The sequence below is a fragment of the Asterias amurensis genome, chromosome 6 (assembly GCF_032118995.1).
Source record: "Asterias amurensis chromosome 6, ASM3211899v1".
Lineage (NCBI taxonomy): Eukaryota > Metazoa > Echinodermata > Asteroidea > Forcipulatida > Asteriidae > Asterias > Asterias amurensis.
In genome coordinates, this window is record NC_092653.1 from 21,787,682 (window position 1) to 21,805,804 (window position 18,123).

The 18,123-nt window shown below is 39.1% G+C and overlaps 1 protein-coding gene across 1 annotated transcript in view; it reads left to right on the forward strand.

The window, feature by feature from the left end:
* The window catches only part of LOC139939199 (uncharacterized), an 89,329-nt gene that overhangs the window by 38,762 nt on the left and 32,444 nt on the right, over positions 1 to 18,123 (forward strand). The window contains 12 exon segments of the mRNA XM_071934989.1: positions 382 to 495; positions 1,654 to 1,770; positions 3,944 to 4,066; positions 5,446 to 5,568; positions 6,807 to 6,926; positions 8,388 to 8,495; positions 9,682 to 9,810; positions 11,201 to 11,317; positions 12,262 to 12,378; positions 13,334 to 13,450; positions 15,748 to 15,870; positions 17,380 to 17,490. Coding sequence (XP_071791090.1) covers positions 382 to 495; positions 1,654 to 1,770; positions 3,944 to 4,066; positions 5,446 to 5,568; positions 6,807 to 6,926; positions 8,388 to 8,495; positions 9,682 to 9,810; positions 11,201 to 11,317; positions 12,262 to 12,378; positions 13,334 to 13,450; positions 15,748 to 15,870; positions 17,380 to 17,490 — 1,419 coding nt within the window.

The following is an 18,123-nucleotide window of genomic DNA, read 5'->3' on the forward strand; positions in this document are numbered from 1 at the left end:
TGTACTTCGTATTCAACGCGCGTACATAATGGCGCGCGTGTCTCGTTGCGGTCTCGTCGTGTTTGTGCAAGAAGCATCACCAGTGCGCCCTCTAGTTCTTATATATAACTCTATGCCTTTATCACGCTGTCACCATCTTGGTCATGTTCCCTGTTTCCAATAACAGTAATGAATGCTAACATTCATTGCGCATGGCACCAGACTATTTTTGCGTCCAGCCTCAGTTTGGTTACAAATGAGTTGGAATGAAGTAAAATCAAGATGGCCACACCGTGATAAAGGTCTGTAGAATTGAAATCTTACTAACAACTTGAAAAATGCAAGCACAATAAGAGCTAAAAGTAATTAGCGTAAACTGCATGTCTTCCTTTGTGCTTTTAGTCTCAAATCCTTGCTCCCCGCATCCCTGCAATACTGGTTTATGTACGCCGGCTGGCACTGGATACACATGTCAGTGTCCTAGTGGACGGACTGGAGACAACTGTGAAATCACATGTAAGTACAGGGCTGGAGCCTTGCGTAGAACCTTTCGCTGTTTGCTTCAAATATTTAGTAGTTTTTAAAGACATGGACACTTTTGGTTATTGTCAAAAAACAGTCTTCTCATTTGGTGTATAGTCATTTGAATAAAATAACAAACCTGAGAAAAAACATGAGCTCAATTGGTCATCAAAGTTGTGAGATAATGATGAAAGAAAAAAACGTTTTCACACGAAGTTGTGTGCGTTCAGATGCTTGATTTCGAGACCTCAATATCTAATTCTGAGGTCTTGAAATCAAGTTCGTGGAAATTTACTTCTTTCTCAAAAACCTCATACTTCAGAGAGAGCCGTTTCTCACAATGATCTATACTATCAACCTGTCCCCATTATTCGTTACCAAGTAAGGTTTTTTGCTAATAATTATTTTGAGTAATTACCAATAGTGTCTACTGCCTTTAAAGATGCTATGTCAGATTTTTGGCCGATTTGAACCCAAAATCGGTATTTTGATGGGGGTCGAGAAAGTTACAAGCTTTCATTTGAGCCATTGCTCGAAAAAGTCTGCCAATTATTAGTAGCAGTTAAATAAAGTGCTCAAAATTAGTTTTTGTCGGGATCCCGACAGTAATATATCACGTGGCCAATTCTTATGTGTTTTATAAGAAACGTTTCAAATTTTTGTCATGGTTCCTGACCATTAAAAGTAAAAGTTAAACTTTTTTTCGTTGGAGCGAGTGATACTCCATACATGTACATCGTGATATTGCGATATTTAATCGATATCTCGATATATTGATATTTCGATTAAAGCCAAATCGATCCGATATCGAAATCGTTTCCAAATTAATATCGCGATATTTGATAATATCGTGATATCGCCCAAGCTTAGGTGACACCATGTTTGTATCTACTTGCTAGGTAGATTATGTTGTTTTAAGAACTCGTCTTGCTTTTTATTCTCCAAATCTACTGGTTGTTAACCCCCTTGCACTCGCGCCACACAAGCAAAAAATTACTCTGCACAGTTTTTTTATAATTTCAAATAATGCTTACAAACTCCACAAAAGGCTTACCTTTTTAACAGCGGCCAAGTTTGCAGTTGTTTGTTCGCTTTAATGTCTGTCCACATGGTACTTTATTTGAACTTTGTTGCGTGACTGTTTTGTTGTAGTGACCCCATGCTCACCAGACCCTTGTAATAATCTGGGTATATGCGAGCCAACGTCCGGCTCTACATACAGATGCAATTGTCAGCCCACACACACTGGAAACAACTGCGAAATACCACGTAAGATTATTAAAGTGACACATTGCCTAGGATCGGGCGAGTTGGTCTAAAGGCTGTCTTAAAAGAAAATAACTGCACTTTTGAAATGACTGCCGAATAAAATATGTTATTCTGGGGGAAAAGGTTTGGATGTATTGATAGCTTATGGACTCAACTTTCACATGACATCAAAAAGTCTGAAAATAATTCATGATGGGTGAGCACTGCTCACGTTTGTAAAGGGTATTGTAATTAGGCTGCGAAGGAATTAGCCTACCTATTTGTAAGAGGTAAGTCCTTTGAAGCTTACAAGATTCACTCCAAGATGTCGACTACTTATTCTTCAGTGAACAGTGCTCACCCAAGCATGAATTATTTCCAAATTTTTTGGTGTCATTTGAAAGTTGGATCCATAAGTTATCCATACATCTAACCCTTTTCCACCAGAATTAGATATTTTGTATTCGGCAGTCAATTCAAAAGTTTAGGTTTTTTTTTGACACACGGTATATGAAAAGCGTTTGAAACTGTTTGTTATAAAATAAATATGGTTAGAAAGATGTTTTAAAAGAGTAACACAAATTGAAATTGCATGGTTTTCCTTCTCAACGACGTGAACTAACACGGCACTCCAATTTGTGGGGTCAATTCTTTGTACTACACAAAATGGCCAACCATCAGACCATAGTTCGCAAGGTAAAAGTAAAACCATGCATTTTCGGGGCATATTGTATCGATCATTATATTCTACTTGTATAACATCTTTCTAAACCATTTGCATCTGATAACACATGGTATCAAACGCTTTTCATAGACCAACTCTTCCTTTAAATACATATTTAGAGATTTTCATATAATGGATTTTTGATGGTACTTTGATGCTCAATCTCATTTGTTTTTGTAGCATGTTCATGATGTTTGTGACATTCATTTACATGTTGGGTTTTTTGTTAGTTGTTGTGAACCCTTGTTCAAGCAATCCTTGCAACACTAGAACATGTCAGGTACATGTATCAGGCAACATATACACATGTACCGGTCCCAGTACACATACTGGAACCAACTGCCAAACACCAGGTCAAAACACAGCTGTGGTGATAATGTTAGCGATTAAGTAATTCATATATATGATTTGAGCCATTGCATGGTGAGGTACCAATATATATTTGGTTTGCGGTAACACCATGTGTGTATCTACTTGCCAGGTAGAGTTTGATCTTAGAGAACTGTCTTTCTTTATTCTACTACTCTTTATTTAACATCCGATAAATGCACTCCGTGGTAGTAGGATAAGGAAAGATGGTTCTCGAAGAAAAAACTCTACCTGGCAAGTGTTACATGGTACGTGTTACTGCAAATCACATATATAAAGTAATTCACGATTTTCTAGCATGCTGACCTTGACGATGCATGTTTTTTAGAACTTATTTACTTTCCCAAGTTTGTGTACCTTTGTTATTAATAGTGCCATGGTCAAGTGGTTTAGAGCATGCATAGACTTGTGCTCTGGCATTTTCGGATCAGCAGAGTGTGGGTTCGAACCCTTGTCATGACACTTGTATCCTTGAGAAAGATGCTTTTCCATTGTCCTTTAGATGGGACATTAAGCTACCATGGTGCTGTAACGCAGTATTCTGCTGATCAGACCAAGTGAACCCTTTCTCTTTTTGATAAATGAACTGGGTTCTTTTCCTTGCGTTTTACCATATTTACACAAGACCAACTGCTTTATGTCCCATACTAAGGAAGTAGCGTCATGGTTTTAAAGTGTCTTGCTTCAGGGATCAATTTCATAGAACCTGTAAGCACTACAATTTTCTTAGCATGAAATTTCTTCCTTGATAAAAACAGGATAACCAACCAAATTTCCATTTGTTGCACATTTCTTGCTGCTTGTACTCAGCTGTTGCTTGTTTATCCTGAAAATCACGATAAAATATGGTTGGTTATCCTGTTTTTATCAAGGAAGAAATTTCATGCTAAGCAACTTTTGTGCTTACAGACTATTAGGAAACTGGGCCCAGGACACAACTGTCGCGACTTGGTCCCAAACACACACTCTGAAGATCAGAAACACAAGAGCTTGAGTTCATTGCTCTTATCTGCTGAGCCAGGACTCGCCGAGATAATACACCGTAATAATTTTATTTGCGTTTTGTTATTTTGGTATGCATGATCCTTTTATTTTCTGTAGTAACCGGTAACTCATGTAGTACTCCAAATATCTGCAATGGTGGAACTTGCTTCACGGCTGCTGGTTCAGTAGCTGGATTTTTCTGTCAATGTCCAACGGGTCAAACAGGCGACCTTTGTGAAAGTAAGAACAGGATTTTAATGGGCTGTTGTGCCGAATGTGTGTGGCGCTCTCAAACATACAGTTTTTGTATCACTTCCGGGGTATATTCATTCATACCCTAAACAGTTATTAAAGAATAGAATAGAACACATTACCATCACAGACATCATATCCATCATGGACAATAGGAGTTCGAGAATCTTAATCGAGCCGTTATAATCCACCTCTAAAGCTGATTGAAACTTCAGCACAACAAAGGTGACAGAATGCTGATTAAAACTGTGCGGGGCGAATCCTGTATACCCCCGGAAGTGATAAAAATACTATTGAGAGCGCCCTCACGCGGTCAAAAGGCTGATTTGGGGTATTTTTTTTTGTAGGGGAATAAATCATCTGCAATCCTTGCTCAGAAGCATACATTTGTACCATGCAAAAGAAGTCCACATAATATGTAGTGACTTGAAACACTTTGTGGACTTACACTCGTTCACACAGTTTTTTTTTTTATAGTGTTAAAGACTGTTTCTTCTGAAGTATAGGCGATGTGACCTATGTTTACATTAAAACCGGCCTCTGTTGGTAAAACACTGTATACGTCATGTTTCGCCTGGCAAAAAGACGCGTAGTCATGGTAAGATTGCATACACTTTCTAGCTGGCTGCCAAAACACAAAGGTTTTGCCCGGCGGTATACGTGCGAATCATGTTATGGTTTTCTAGTGACGTCAGATGTCACATCGTCTATACAGAACAATTTCCACAGAGTGTATGCTACACAGAGCTATGTGAAACTAATGAAGAAAACCTGTTCCTTTATTTTGAGCTAATTTTTCAGTTTGCGTGGAAATCAAAGTAGGTGTTGATTTTGTTTATGAATGCCCGAAAAATGTTGGACGTAGCGCACACAACATCTCAGTTCTAAAACGAACTGCCCTGCTGTTTTTAACTTGTGCCTTGGATCGGTCCAGTTGGTCTTTGAAAAGCGTTTGTAACCGTTTGGTTTAAAATGCATATGACTAGAAAGATGTTTTAAAAGTAGAATACAATGATCCACACACATTTGCCTCTAAATTGGGTGGTTTTCCTTTTACCTTTTCGACAAACACGGTCGGCCATTATGGGAGTAAATTTTCCTTTTACTTTGCGAACTAACACAGTCGGCTATTTATGTGAGTCAAAAATTTGACTCCCATAAATGGCCGACCATGTTTGTCAATAAGGTAAAAGGAAAACCACGCAATTTCGAGTGATACTGGTGTGGATCATTTTATTCTGCTTTAAAAATATCTTTCTAATCATATGCATTTTTACAAACACTTTTCAAAGACCAACTCGACTGATCCAAGGCAACGTGTTCCTTTAAGAGAGAGTAATAACTGATTATCTTGTGTTTTGTTTCAGTGTTCACTGTGCCCTGTAATTCCTCTCCATGCATGAATGGTGGACAGTGTGTAGTGCAAGGAGCAGGATTCGTTTGTTCTTGTCCTTTTGGCTTCTCCGGAGATACTTGTCAAAATGCGCCAGGTAAGTCAGCTGAAACAGCAGCAGCCGATTTCATGCAACGCTAGGATTAAAGGCAGTTGACACTATTGGCAATTACTCAAAATAATTATTAGCATAAAACCTTACTTGGTGACGAGTAATGGGGAGAGATTGATAGTATAAGGCTCCCTCTGAAGTGATGCATTTTTCGAGAAAGTACCTTGAATTTGATTTTGAGATCTCAGATTTAGAATTTGAGGTCTCGAAATTAAGCATCTGAAAGCACACAACTTCGTGTGACTATATAGGGTGTTTTTTTCTTTCATAGTTATGTCGCAACTTCGACAACCAATTGAGCTCAAGTTTTCAGAGGTTTGTTGATTTATGCATATGTTGAGATAACACTCTTGGACAATTACCAATAGTGTCCACTGTCTTTAATCCCATCTCGAGTTAGGATGAGTAACTCATCCTTACTTAGGATGGGTTCAATGCGTTCTACACCTTTGTATATTAAACTTAGCTCGTTCTAAGTCCTAAGATTAATGCTAAGTTAGAAAGAGTTTGGTGAAATCGACGGCAGGAGATTAAAGCCATTCCCAAAATGGCATAACCAATGGCATTACCCCCGGTACATAAAAGCGCCATTGAAGAAGAGACCAGTCTTGAAGGCACTGGACACTATTGGTAATTGTAAAAGACCAGTCTTCTCACTTGGTGTATCCCAACATACATGACATATGCATGAGCAACAAACCTGAGCAAATTTGAGCTCAGTAGGTCGTTGAAGTTGCGAGATAATAATGAAAGAAAAAACACCCTTGTCACTCGACGTTGTGTGTTTTCAGATGCTTGATTTCAGGACTTGAAAGTCTAATTCTGAGGTCTCAAAATCTATTTCAAATATTTTAGTGAACAGTTACTTCTTTCTCAAAAATTATGTTACTTCAGAGGGAGCTGTTTCTCACAATGTTTTATACTATCTACAGCTCTCCATTGTTTGTTACAAAGTAAGTTTTTATGCTAACAATTATTTTGAGTAGTTACCAATAGTGTCCACTGCCTTTAACCATTGGTTCGTCCTTCGGATGGGATGTAAAGCCGTTGGTCCTGTGTGTTGTGTTACGCACGTAAAAGAACCCAGTGCACTTCTCGAAAAGAGAAGGGGTTCGCCCCAGTGTTCATGGTTTGATTGGCAGAATATTGCGCCTTTTAGTCTTTACTTTCTCAAATGCAACGGTGTGAGTATTTTAAATATTCTGTCATGTTGTTGTTTTTAGACGCCTGTTTCCAGAGCCCTTGTCTGAATGGAGGACAGTGCGTCTTGACTGGAAGTGGTGATACCTTCAGATGTAGCTGCCCAGGCAGTTACACTGGAACGACATGTGAACTACTAGTTGGTAAATAAATAATAATAATAATACCAAATCTTATGGGTCCGTTCATTTAGCTTCCCTGAGTCGACCCCGCAGTGCTCACTCGGCCGAGCCCCTGACAAGAGCTAATCGAACGATCACACTCGCCCTCTCGTGGTGGCGGCATGCACCTCAGGTCACCCCCAAGTGACCCACTCCACAATCAGGGCACTGGGGGCTGACCCGGGTGAGCCCCGTCAAAGCTATTCGAACGAACTGGAGCAGACCAGGGTCGACCTAGGGAAGCTAAACGAACGCACCCATTTCACAATAACCGTATCAATGCGCTTTACATTAGTCCCCTGATCATTGGGCATGTTGGGCCAGTGTAATGTTTCTCAGCTCCTTGGGGAGTATACAGCCCTGAGCTGCCTGTAAGGCGCTTGTGGCTTTTTCATACACAATATCAACCTCTACCCTCGCAGGTACCCATTTATACCCCTGGGTGAAGAGAAGCAATTATAGTAAAGTATCTTGCTCAAGGACACAAGTGTCATGACCAGGATTCAAACCCACACTACGGTGAGTCAGCACCAGAACTTGAATTCGATGCTCTTAACCACTCGGCCATGACACACTACATTGATTTCAACACTGCCATAATAAAGTACATGTACATTGTTAAAGTCACTGGACACCATTGGTAATCGTGGAACAGTTGTGGCCGAGCGGTTAAGAGCACCAAATTTAAACTCTGGTTTTTCTGATCAGCAGAGTGTGGGTTCCATTCAAGTCCCAAGACACTTAACCATTGCTTCGTCCTTTGGATGGGATGTAAAGCCGTTGGTTCCGTGTGTTGTGTAATGCATGTAAAAGAACCCAGTGCACTTATAGAAAAGAGAAGGGGTTCCCCCTGGTGATCCTGGCGGGATTGGTAGCATATTGCGCCACAGCAACTTAACCAATTACATGTTGCTACGGATTAGGTCTCATAATTCAAACGTAGTCCTACTTACCGTGCAGGAAATACTGACAGCGCCAGGAGCATCACTGTGTGACGTACGCACGTTATATAAGAAGCCACTATTATTATTATTAAAACAAGTGTATATCGTTAAAGACACTGGACACCTATGGTAATGGGAGACTTTGAGGCGCTAGGTGGCAGCAGACTTACCAGGTAAATTTCCATTGTTTACGTAGTTCTGAGCATGCGCACATTACCGAGAACATGGGATTTTACCTGGTAAGTCTGCTGCCACCAAGCGTCCTGAAAGTCTCCCATTGTCAAATACCAGTATTCTCGCTTTGTGTATATCCCAACATATGCATAAAATAACAAATCTATTAAATTTCGACTCAATCGTTCATCGGTAAATTACCAAGTATACATGTACAGTGCTTAACACACATCAGTGTATGGTAAAACACAAATAATATTCTTTAACCTGATGAAAATTTACATACATTAAAATCCGGCAAATTATTTTTGTTTTATCTTTCTAGATGTGTGTGCTTCATTTCCCTGTCTGAATGGCGGATTCTGTAATGATATTGGGAATGTATATAGCTGTGACTGTCCAAGTGGGTACTCTGGACACAACTGTCAAACAAGTAAGTCATTTATTTATTTCAACTGAATCCTACGCGTTACAGGAAAGTTCCATTAAAGAATTTCCGAGTTGCCCACAAAAACTCGGAAAGTATCATAGAGTTATATATAAGAACTAGAGGGCGCACGAGAGATGCTTCGTGCACAAACGCCACGAGACCGCAAGATGACAAGCGCGTCATTGTGCACGCGCTTTGAATATGAAATGCAAGTTTGAGGTTGTTTTTATTGAACGCTCACGCGATGCTGTTTGTTCAACTTACAAAATGGCCGCACAAACACACTTTGTGAGATGCCAGTTTTGTCAACTTAGAAAATGGCCGCCTGCGCGCAGGCCGGAGTGTGTATATAGGCTAGTGTGCCCTCTAGTTCTTATATTTAACTCTATGGAAAGTATACATGTACATGTACATCCTTTTCAGCGAGCGAGTGTGTTGACATTGAACTATTTGAGTCATTAAGCCTAAAGGATGAGCAGTTAATCTGCTTGGGGAAGTCCTACTGGTTTGTGCATGATCCAATTGAGCTCACTTTTTGGAAAAGGAATTACATGGAGATAACAGGTGTGAGTTGCAAGATGAAAAAGGGTGCTTTACTTTTGCCTCTCTCTTCAATGGAGTTTTTCTGTAGTGCTAAAATAGTTGAATCATCTCTTGTCGCGGCCGAGCCGTGTAGTTTACTGAGCCCAAGCTTGGGTAGTGTCAGTACCAGAGTGTGGGTTCAAATCCCGGTCATACATGTACATGTAAAACATGAGCACGTTGAGCAAAGCACTTAATGGCACTGGACACCTTGGGTAATTGGCCAAGACCAGTCTTCTCATTTGGTGTATCTCAACATATGCATAAAATAACAAACCTGTGAAAGTTTTAGCTCAATTGGTCATCGGAGTTGCGAGATAACTATAAAAGAAAAAACACCCTTGTCACACGAAGTTGTGTGCGTTTAGATGGTTGATTTCGAGACCTCAAGTTCTAAATCTGAGGTCTCGAAATCAAATTCGTGGAAAATTACTTCTTTCTCGAAAACTATGGCACTTCAGAGGGAGCCGTTTCTCACAATGTTTTATACCATCAACCTCTCCCAATTACTCATTACCAAAAAAAGGGTTTGTGCTAACAATTATTTTGAGTAATTACCAATAGTGTCCACTGCCTTTAACTGAATTATTTTCCCCTCCATTTTCAGGTAATGATTGCGCATCTCTACCGTGCTTGAATGGAGGGACATGTTTTGCGTCTGGCTCAATGGTCACCAATGGTTTTGTCTGCCTTTGTACAGATCAATATGAAGGACCTGATTGTCGCATTGTGAAGGGTATGTCGTTGATATTGAGTTCAAAATCCGTACATATATACCTTACACAATTTTCGCTGTTGCTACTGGTGGAGTTTGGTCACGTAGGGGTGTTAAAATGGTTGATAATGACCAGCTGGAGCTCTGTTTGTAACCGGTTGTTTTGGGATGCGTTTAGATACTACGCGCACAACACACGTACTGAGCTCACAAAACGGATAAGTTTTACAGAGTTTTTTACTTAATTACGCATTTTAACCAAAAAAGCATTTATGAATGGAAATGAAAGTGTAGGGACTCGTTCTTAAACTACATGAACACTGTCGTTTAAAATCTTACAGAGTCGTTGCCAAGCGATAAAGGCCCTCGTCTTTTGCCTCAGACCTTTATCATTTTTTGCATGGCCATGAACCTGCCAATTTTAAAGGAACACGATGCCTTGGATCAGACGAGCTGGTCTATAAAAGAGCACTTGAAACCGTTATGTTATGTTATTGTTATGCAATGTATATGGTTAGAAAGATGTTTTAAAAGTAGAATATAATGATCCACACAAGTATCCCTCAAACTTGCACGGCTTTCATTTTACGTCGCAAATTAACACGATCGGCCATTTATGGGAGTCAGTTTTTTGACTCCCATAAATGGCCAACCGTTTTAGTCGACGAGGTAAAACGAAAACCATGCAATTTTGAGGTATATTTGTGTACATCATTGTGTTCTACTTTTACAACATCTTTCTAACCATATCTATTTTATAGCAAATGTTTTCAAAGACCAACTCGACCGATCCAAGGCAACATGTTCCTTTAAATTGCAGCTAAAAGAACTTGTCGCAACTTTTATAATCCCTTACTTCGTAATAATCCGAGCGAAATTGCCTGGGTAAATTTTGTATGATTTAGGTTCGAACAAAGAAGAATTGACTAGAGCGGGATTCTAACAAACCACCTCCGGTTAAAGGGAAGGTACATGTTTGGTAATTGTCAAAGACCAGTCTTCTCACTTGGTGTATCCCAACTCAAGCATAAAATAACAAGCCTGTGAAAATTTGGGATCAAAGTTGCGAGAAAATGATGAAAGAAAAACCACATTTGTTTGACGAATTTGTGTGCTTTCAGATAAGAATAAACGACCTCTAGCTAGAAGTCTTTTATTATTTTAGTGAGAAATTACCTCTTTTTCAAAAACTACATTACTTCAGAGGGAGCCGTTTTCCACAATGTTTTATACTATCAACCGCTCTCGCATGCTTGTTAAAAAGTCAGTTTTTAAGTTAATATTTGTTTTGAGTAATTACCAAAGGTGTACCTTCCCTTTAAACATACCTGTGCTCTTCCAACTGAGCCATAACCCAATGTCGGCGATCTCTCTGTTTTGTTTTGAATGTTCTTTTTTTTTCCTTTGACAGTGGACCCATGTATTTCATCACCATGTTTGAATAATGGAATATGTACTACTTCTGGCACACAATACTTCTGTCAGTGTCCTACCACACACACTGGGCCTAGATGCCAGACATTAGTCAGTAAGTTACTTTTCACTTGACTTTCTTAACTTTGTTAATAATTTTTCAGATTTTTTTTTTTTAAGGGATTATTTAGTGAACTGTCGTGGTCGAGCGGTAAAGAGCACAAACTCTGGTGTTTTTGATCAGCAGAGTGTGGGTTCGAATCCCCAGCCGTGACACTTGTGTCCTTAAGCAAGACACTTAACCATTGCTTCGTCCTTCGGATGGGACGTACATGTAAAGTCGTTGGTCCCATGTGTTGTGTAACGCATGTAAAAGAACCTGGTGCACTTATCAAAAAGAGAAGGGGTTCGCCCCGGTGTTCCTGGCTGTGGCTTTTGTATGCGCCGAAGCACCTTGTGAACCCTTATAAGTGCTAAATAATTGGGTTTCAGAATTCATCACTGCAATAACCTATCTTTCTGAAACGTGCGCTATATGTGACCCACTCTGTGAAAATGAGTCACATGTCGCCCCAATGCAATATTAAGTTATGGACAGTTTAAGATCTTCAGTGCATGGTTAGTCTTTAGAACACTTACTTTTAGGCAATAAAGCTATGAATACAACAATTTTGTGATCATACTTATGTCTAATTTGTATCCTTTTGCACACAATGGTAGTTTAAAATATCATTTTACTTGTAATTCGTTTTTCATAAAACATGGTGTAGTGGCTAATTTCAAACGGGAGTAACTCAGCAACTCGATGCACCCCAAAGCTAAAACACATACCATATTACTGCTGCTGATGTGCTCTTTCCAACCATGCATATAACTAAATTCCTGAAATTGCCTACATCTGACTCATATTCACAGAGTGGGTCACATATACATGTATGTAAGACTATGATATAATTATTATTATTAATTTCTTTTTGACTCGCCCTGTTAGGCCATTATACTAGCAGATCACATCAGACTCTTAACAAAATATCAAATTTTCTTTTTCGTTATCTCAAGTTGGCCCTGATCCTTGTGTTAGTAGTCCGTGTTTGAATTCTGGAAACTGTGTGAGCTCTGGAACGAGCTTCACATGTGCCTGTGCAATTGGCTATTCAGGGCTTCGCTGTGAAACTGGTAAGAGAGTGCATCAAATTATTAAAATATTTGTGGCGTGTCACAGCCGAGCGGTTAAGAGCACTGGATTCAAGCTCTGGTGTTTGATCAGCAGAGTGTGGGCTCGTGTCTGCTCTACCAGCCAGGCTTCGGATTGATGATACCCAAGCCTACATCCATATGGACTGTAAAAGGGGTAACCCTGTTTCAGCCCTAGGTTGCCCTGGGTGTATCCCAACATGCATAAAACAACAAACCTGTGAAAATTTTAACTCAAATTGTCATTGAAATTGCAAGAAAATGATAGTAGAAAAACACCCTTGTTGTACAAAATAGTGTGCTTTCAGATGGGAATAAAAAGGCTTCTGACCAAAAGTTTTTAAAATTGTTTTAGTGAGAAATTACCTCTTTCTCAAAAACCATGTTACTTCAGAGGGAGCCGTTTCTCACAATGTTTGATTCTACAAACAGCTCTCCATTGCTTATTACCAAGTAAGGTTTATGCTAACGTATATTTTGAGTAGTTACCTAACGTGTACAGTGCCTTTAGAGGATGTTCACCTTGAGCCTTAAAGGCAGTGGACACTATTGGTAACTACTCAAAAAATTATCATCATAAAACCTTTCTTGATTACGAGTAATGGGGAGAGGTTGATGGTATAAAACATTGTGAGAAACAGCTCCCTCTGAAGTCACGTAGTTTTTGAGAAAGAAGTAATTTTCCACGAATTTGATTTTGAGACCTCAAGTTTAGAATTTGATATCTCAAAATCAAGCATCACAAAGCACACAACTTCCAGTGATGAGTGTGTTCTTTTCTTTCATTATTATCTCGCAACTTTGACGACCGATTGAGCTGAAATTTTCACAGGTTTGTTATTTTATGCATATGTTGAGATACACCAACTGTGAAGACTTATCTTTGACAATTACCAACAGTATCAAATTTCTTTATTTACCCTTTCTCTTCTTACAGGGCAATGCACTCCTGGCATCTGTCAAAATGGCGGCAATTGCTTCACCCAGAATGGTGGAAGCAACTTTTTCTGCCAATGCCAGCAGGGATATTCAGGATCCAACTGTCAAATTGTTGGTAAGAAAAAGTCAAAAGACATTTCCTAATGTCACACACTATTTGTTACAGACGCTTTATTGAACCAAATAGGCTTGGGCGACTAATGAAATGTACTACTCGACTAGTCGCGCCTCAAATGGTAGCGACTTCAACACTACTCCTGACTAATTTTGAATTCTCAAGATGCACTGTGGCAATGTTTACCGCAGGCACAATGTAGTTAAATTCAAGCTGAAAGGATTGTGTCACTGATGTCTGAATGTGGTTGGTAAGAAAATTATGTTGTCATGACAAGTCGTGTCGCGACACAATTGATTCACCAAACAGGTAGTTTGCTATCTTTGAAGTATTCAGGGTGGCACCATTAATCGAGTAGTTGTAAAACGGTAGTCGCGACTCAACTAATCAATCAATAGTCCCGACTACGACACTTGTTGCACTAGTCGCCCAGGTCTAAGACCAAATTATTTCTCAATTATTCCACCATCCTTCACCAGCCTGGAGGGTTTTTGTTGACTACTGCTGCATTTTGTGGCATGGGGTCGGGCAAATCAATCAAAATCACGCAAAAGGTGAAGGAAGTTGGAAGTTTTTGAAAGATTAAGTGTTGTTTACTTCATACACATGTACTTGACTGTCTTAAATGTTTCTGCATGCACAATTTCTTTCAGTCAGCTACATGTACGTGTATTATGATCCCAAATTAAGTATTAAAACTGTAATGTTTATCTCTTTAACCTCCAAAATTGTTCCTTTTGTTTCTCCAAATTTGCCACTTTTTGGTGCTCACAAATTCTCATTGTTGGTGCTCCAAATTTGTACCTTTTGGTGCTCGAAAGTTGTGGCTTTTTAGTGCTCGAAAGTTTTCCCTTTTTGGTGCTCCAAAGTTTCCCACTTTTGCTATTTTGAATTAAAATTCCTTGGTGTTTTAATCAAAGCATGTATTCCTTCATGTTTGTTTCAACTTTGTACACACAAACTGTATAATTGCACACATACATGATAATATGCACAATTTTAATCAATTGTTTGACTTTATTTTATTTTAATTTATTCCTGTCAAGCCCACACACACATCAAACTAGCATAATTCGTTCAATAGTCCACGTCTATTCCCCAATGAGGCCAAGGGAAATAGGTCCCTCTTCTGGTCACTAACCGGCTCGAGGGTGAATAGACATGCACTAGTGACCGAATTATGCCAGTCCATATTTGTTTTATAACACTCCTCGTTCTAAACTGTAAACTTTTCAGGGTTATTACTGACCTATTTTAATTCCACAATTAACCCCCAAAAAGATTCAACAATAAAAGGAACGCATTTAATAATTTCCCCATGTTCAGTTTTTAAGTTGCTGTTCATGGTTCACATCATTTGACGGCGCTGTAAGCAGCCAAAAATTGCCCACTCCGGGAACTTTTTCCCACAAAATATGCGCGCGTCTTGTCTGCATCCAGTTCACGCCACACTGTGGCTTTAATCTTTTGATTTATTGACTGGCAAAGAGGTGAATAGTGCACGTCTATTTCCTTGAGGGACTTTGAGTGACCAGAAGAGGTCCCTCTTCTGGTCACTCACAGGCCGAGGGGGAATAGATGTGCACTATTTGCCAAATGTTGCCAGTCAATTCTATTTTATAAGGGTCCTAAATTTGAAATAAATAAAGAAATTTGGAAAAGAAATGAATTTGTTTTAGTTGCTGTTCACGGTTCATGCCAAGAGAGGGCGCTAACCAGTCAAAAAGATAGTGCCCGTTTGAGGACTATTCCTGCAAAACATGCGCGCGTGATCATTAGACTTTCATCCCACTTGACCGTGTTTCAGCAAAACAAAATACAGAACAATTATTCACAGAAAGATTTTGTCAAAGTCAATTATATTGACTGAGTGTATAAATATGGGGATCACCCATAGAGTTACATGTATATATAAGAACTAGAGGGCGCACTGGCCTATATACGCGCTCCAGCATGCGCGCAGGCGGCCATTTTCTAAGTTGAACAGCATCCTGTGAGCGTTCAATAAAAAAAACCTCCAACGTGTATTTCATATTCAACGCGCGTGCAGAATGACGCGCTTGTCATCTTGCGGTCCCATGGTGTTTGTGCACGAAGCATCACTCGTGCGCCCTCTAGTTCTTATATATAATGTAACTCTATGGGATCACTACATGCAAACGAATGGCCTAGTATCGCATGACTAATAACTTCCAAGATGTTCTGTTTTTTAATTTGTAACTTTTCCTGCATGCCATATTATTTTGATCCATTGTGTTGTTTCCTACCCTCCTCCTCCTCTTGGTCGGTGTTTGTAGACAATCCATGTAATTCTAATCCTTGTGGCAACGGTGGTACTTGCTTCACTGGTGCCGATACTCAGGGCTATTTCTGTTCGTGTACCTCTGGTTTCAATGGTGACAATTGTGAGACCTCAGCAGGTAAAACAAATGTGATAATTTTGTGTTTCAAAATTTTGTCTGTAATTATTTCTCAGCTCTGATTGTTAAGCTTTCAATAATTGTTGTAACATTTTTAACAATTGTGAATGAAGTCGAAATTCAGCAGTATGCTGCAATGACAATTTAAAACAAATAAACCATTACCTTTTTGAGATAAGGCGGACACAATGCTACAACACTGTAAGGTTTGGGTAAATTTGTGTGTATACACCCAAACCAAACAGTGCACTCCTATCACGTCCGTAATACCTCAAAAAGGCTTATTGTGTTTAAGGAGCATTACAGAATTGGTAAGAAACAAAATTGTCTAAGATCATAGATTTACATCAAGCTTACAACGATTTACATCAAACTTACAACGGTCAAATGATGACGATAGTAGAATACTTCTCGTGAAATATTTTTGTCTGAAATTTCATATTTGACGAGAAATAAATCAAATAGGTTTCCAGTTTGGAGTTTATTGCTCGGTGAACGTTTTATTCATCATTGTTGGTAAAACTGATGTAATGCAAAATGTGTATAATCGGTTTTTCACTATTTTCTCGTGACCCAGATGGTCGATCGATCTCAAACTTCAACAGATTTGTCAGTTGATGTGTTGTTGGATTACATAAAGTGCTTTCACTGCCAGCAACTGTTTTGTTAGCAAAAACCAAATCAGTAATGTTCCTATATAACCTCTACATTTTAATATCCAAGAAAATTCAGAAAAATCTTTTGTAACATCCACACGTCATGCACGTTGACATTAATGTCTAATCACGGACTCTACTTTGCACAAGTTCTAACATTTTGTACAATAAGTTAACCTACTTACATGTACCTCTGATTTAAACTGTTTGTTAAAACTGAAAATAATTTTGTAATGGGCAATGGAGAGCTGTTGATAGGATAAAACCATTGTGAGAAACGGCTCCCTTGACCAAGAGTCAAAATTATTCACAGATTTGTTATTTAGTGCATACATGTATGTTGGGATTCGCCAATTGAGAATTTTGGTCTTTGACATTTTCTTAAAGGTGTCCAGCAACCTATCTCACAAAACGCTAGGATTAATTTGAGTTGGGACGAGTAACTCATCCGAACTACGGATGGGTTCAATGCGTCCTAACGTCTTCGGATAGGGAACTTAACTTGTCCTAAGGCCCAAGATTAATCCTAAGTTAGGAAGAGTTTGGTGAAATTGACGGCAGGTGATTAAAGCCATTCCCGTAATGGCATAACCCAGAGCATTACCCCCGGTACATAAAAGCACCATTGAAGAAGAGGCCAGTCTTGAAGACACTGGACACTATTGGTTATTGTAAAAGACCAGTCTTCTCACTTGGTGTATCCCAACATACATGACATATGCATAACAATTAAACCTGTGAAAATTTGAGCTCAGTTGGTCGTTGAAGTATAAAGCTCTTTCCTGTAACATTGGCTTCTTTAACAATCCTGTTAGTTTTATAAGTTAACACGCGTTTGTTTCTTCCGAAACAGATTCTTGTTTTTCCACTCCGTGCCAGAATGGTGGCATGTGCACTGACAATCAAGGAAGATACACTTGCACTTGTGGAACCGGTACGAGTGGAGTCAACTGTGAAATCTTGGGTATGTAATACTATAATTTTATATAATAATGATAGCGTATTAATTCGGTTTGCAGTATTACCAGGGGTCAATTTTTTAGAGCTGCTTAAAGGAACATGCACGTTGCCTTGGATCGGTTGAGTTGGTCTTTGAAAAGCATTGTAACTGTTTTAGATATTTTAAAAGTAAAATATAATGATCCACACAAGTATCACTCGAATATGCTTGGTTTTCCTTTTACTTCGTCGACAAACACAGTCGGCCATTTATGGGAGTCGAATTTTTGACTCCCATTAATGGCGGACCGTGTTAGTTCGCAAAGTAAAAGGAAATCCATACAATTTCGAGGCAAATGTGTGTGGATCATTGTTTTCTACTTTTAAAACATCTTTCTACCCATATGCATTTAATAACAAACGGTTACAAACGCTTTTCAAATACCAACTCGACCGATCCAAGGCAACGTGTTCCTTTAAGCACAAAATCTGCTCAAGCTAAAAAGATTCTTGCTTATTTTACACATGTTACTGGCCAAACTGTCATACCATTATTCATTGATTGCCCCATCGTTCTTTAGACATGTTGGAAGTCTTCCTGTGCACATAAGGCAGGCTAGTTCTTTACAATGTTTTAAAGGATTTGGGTACTTTTTTA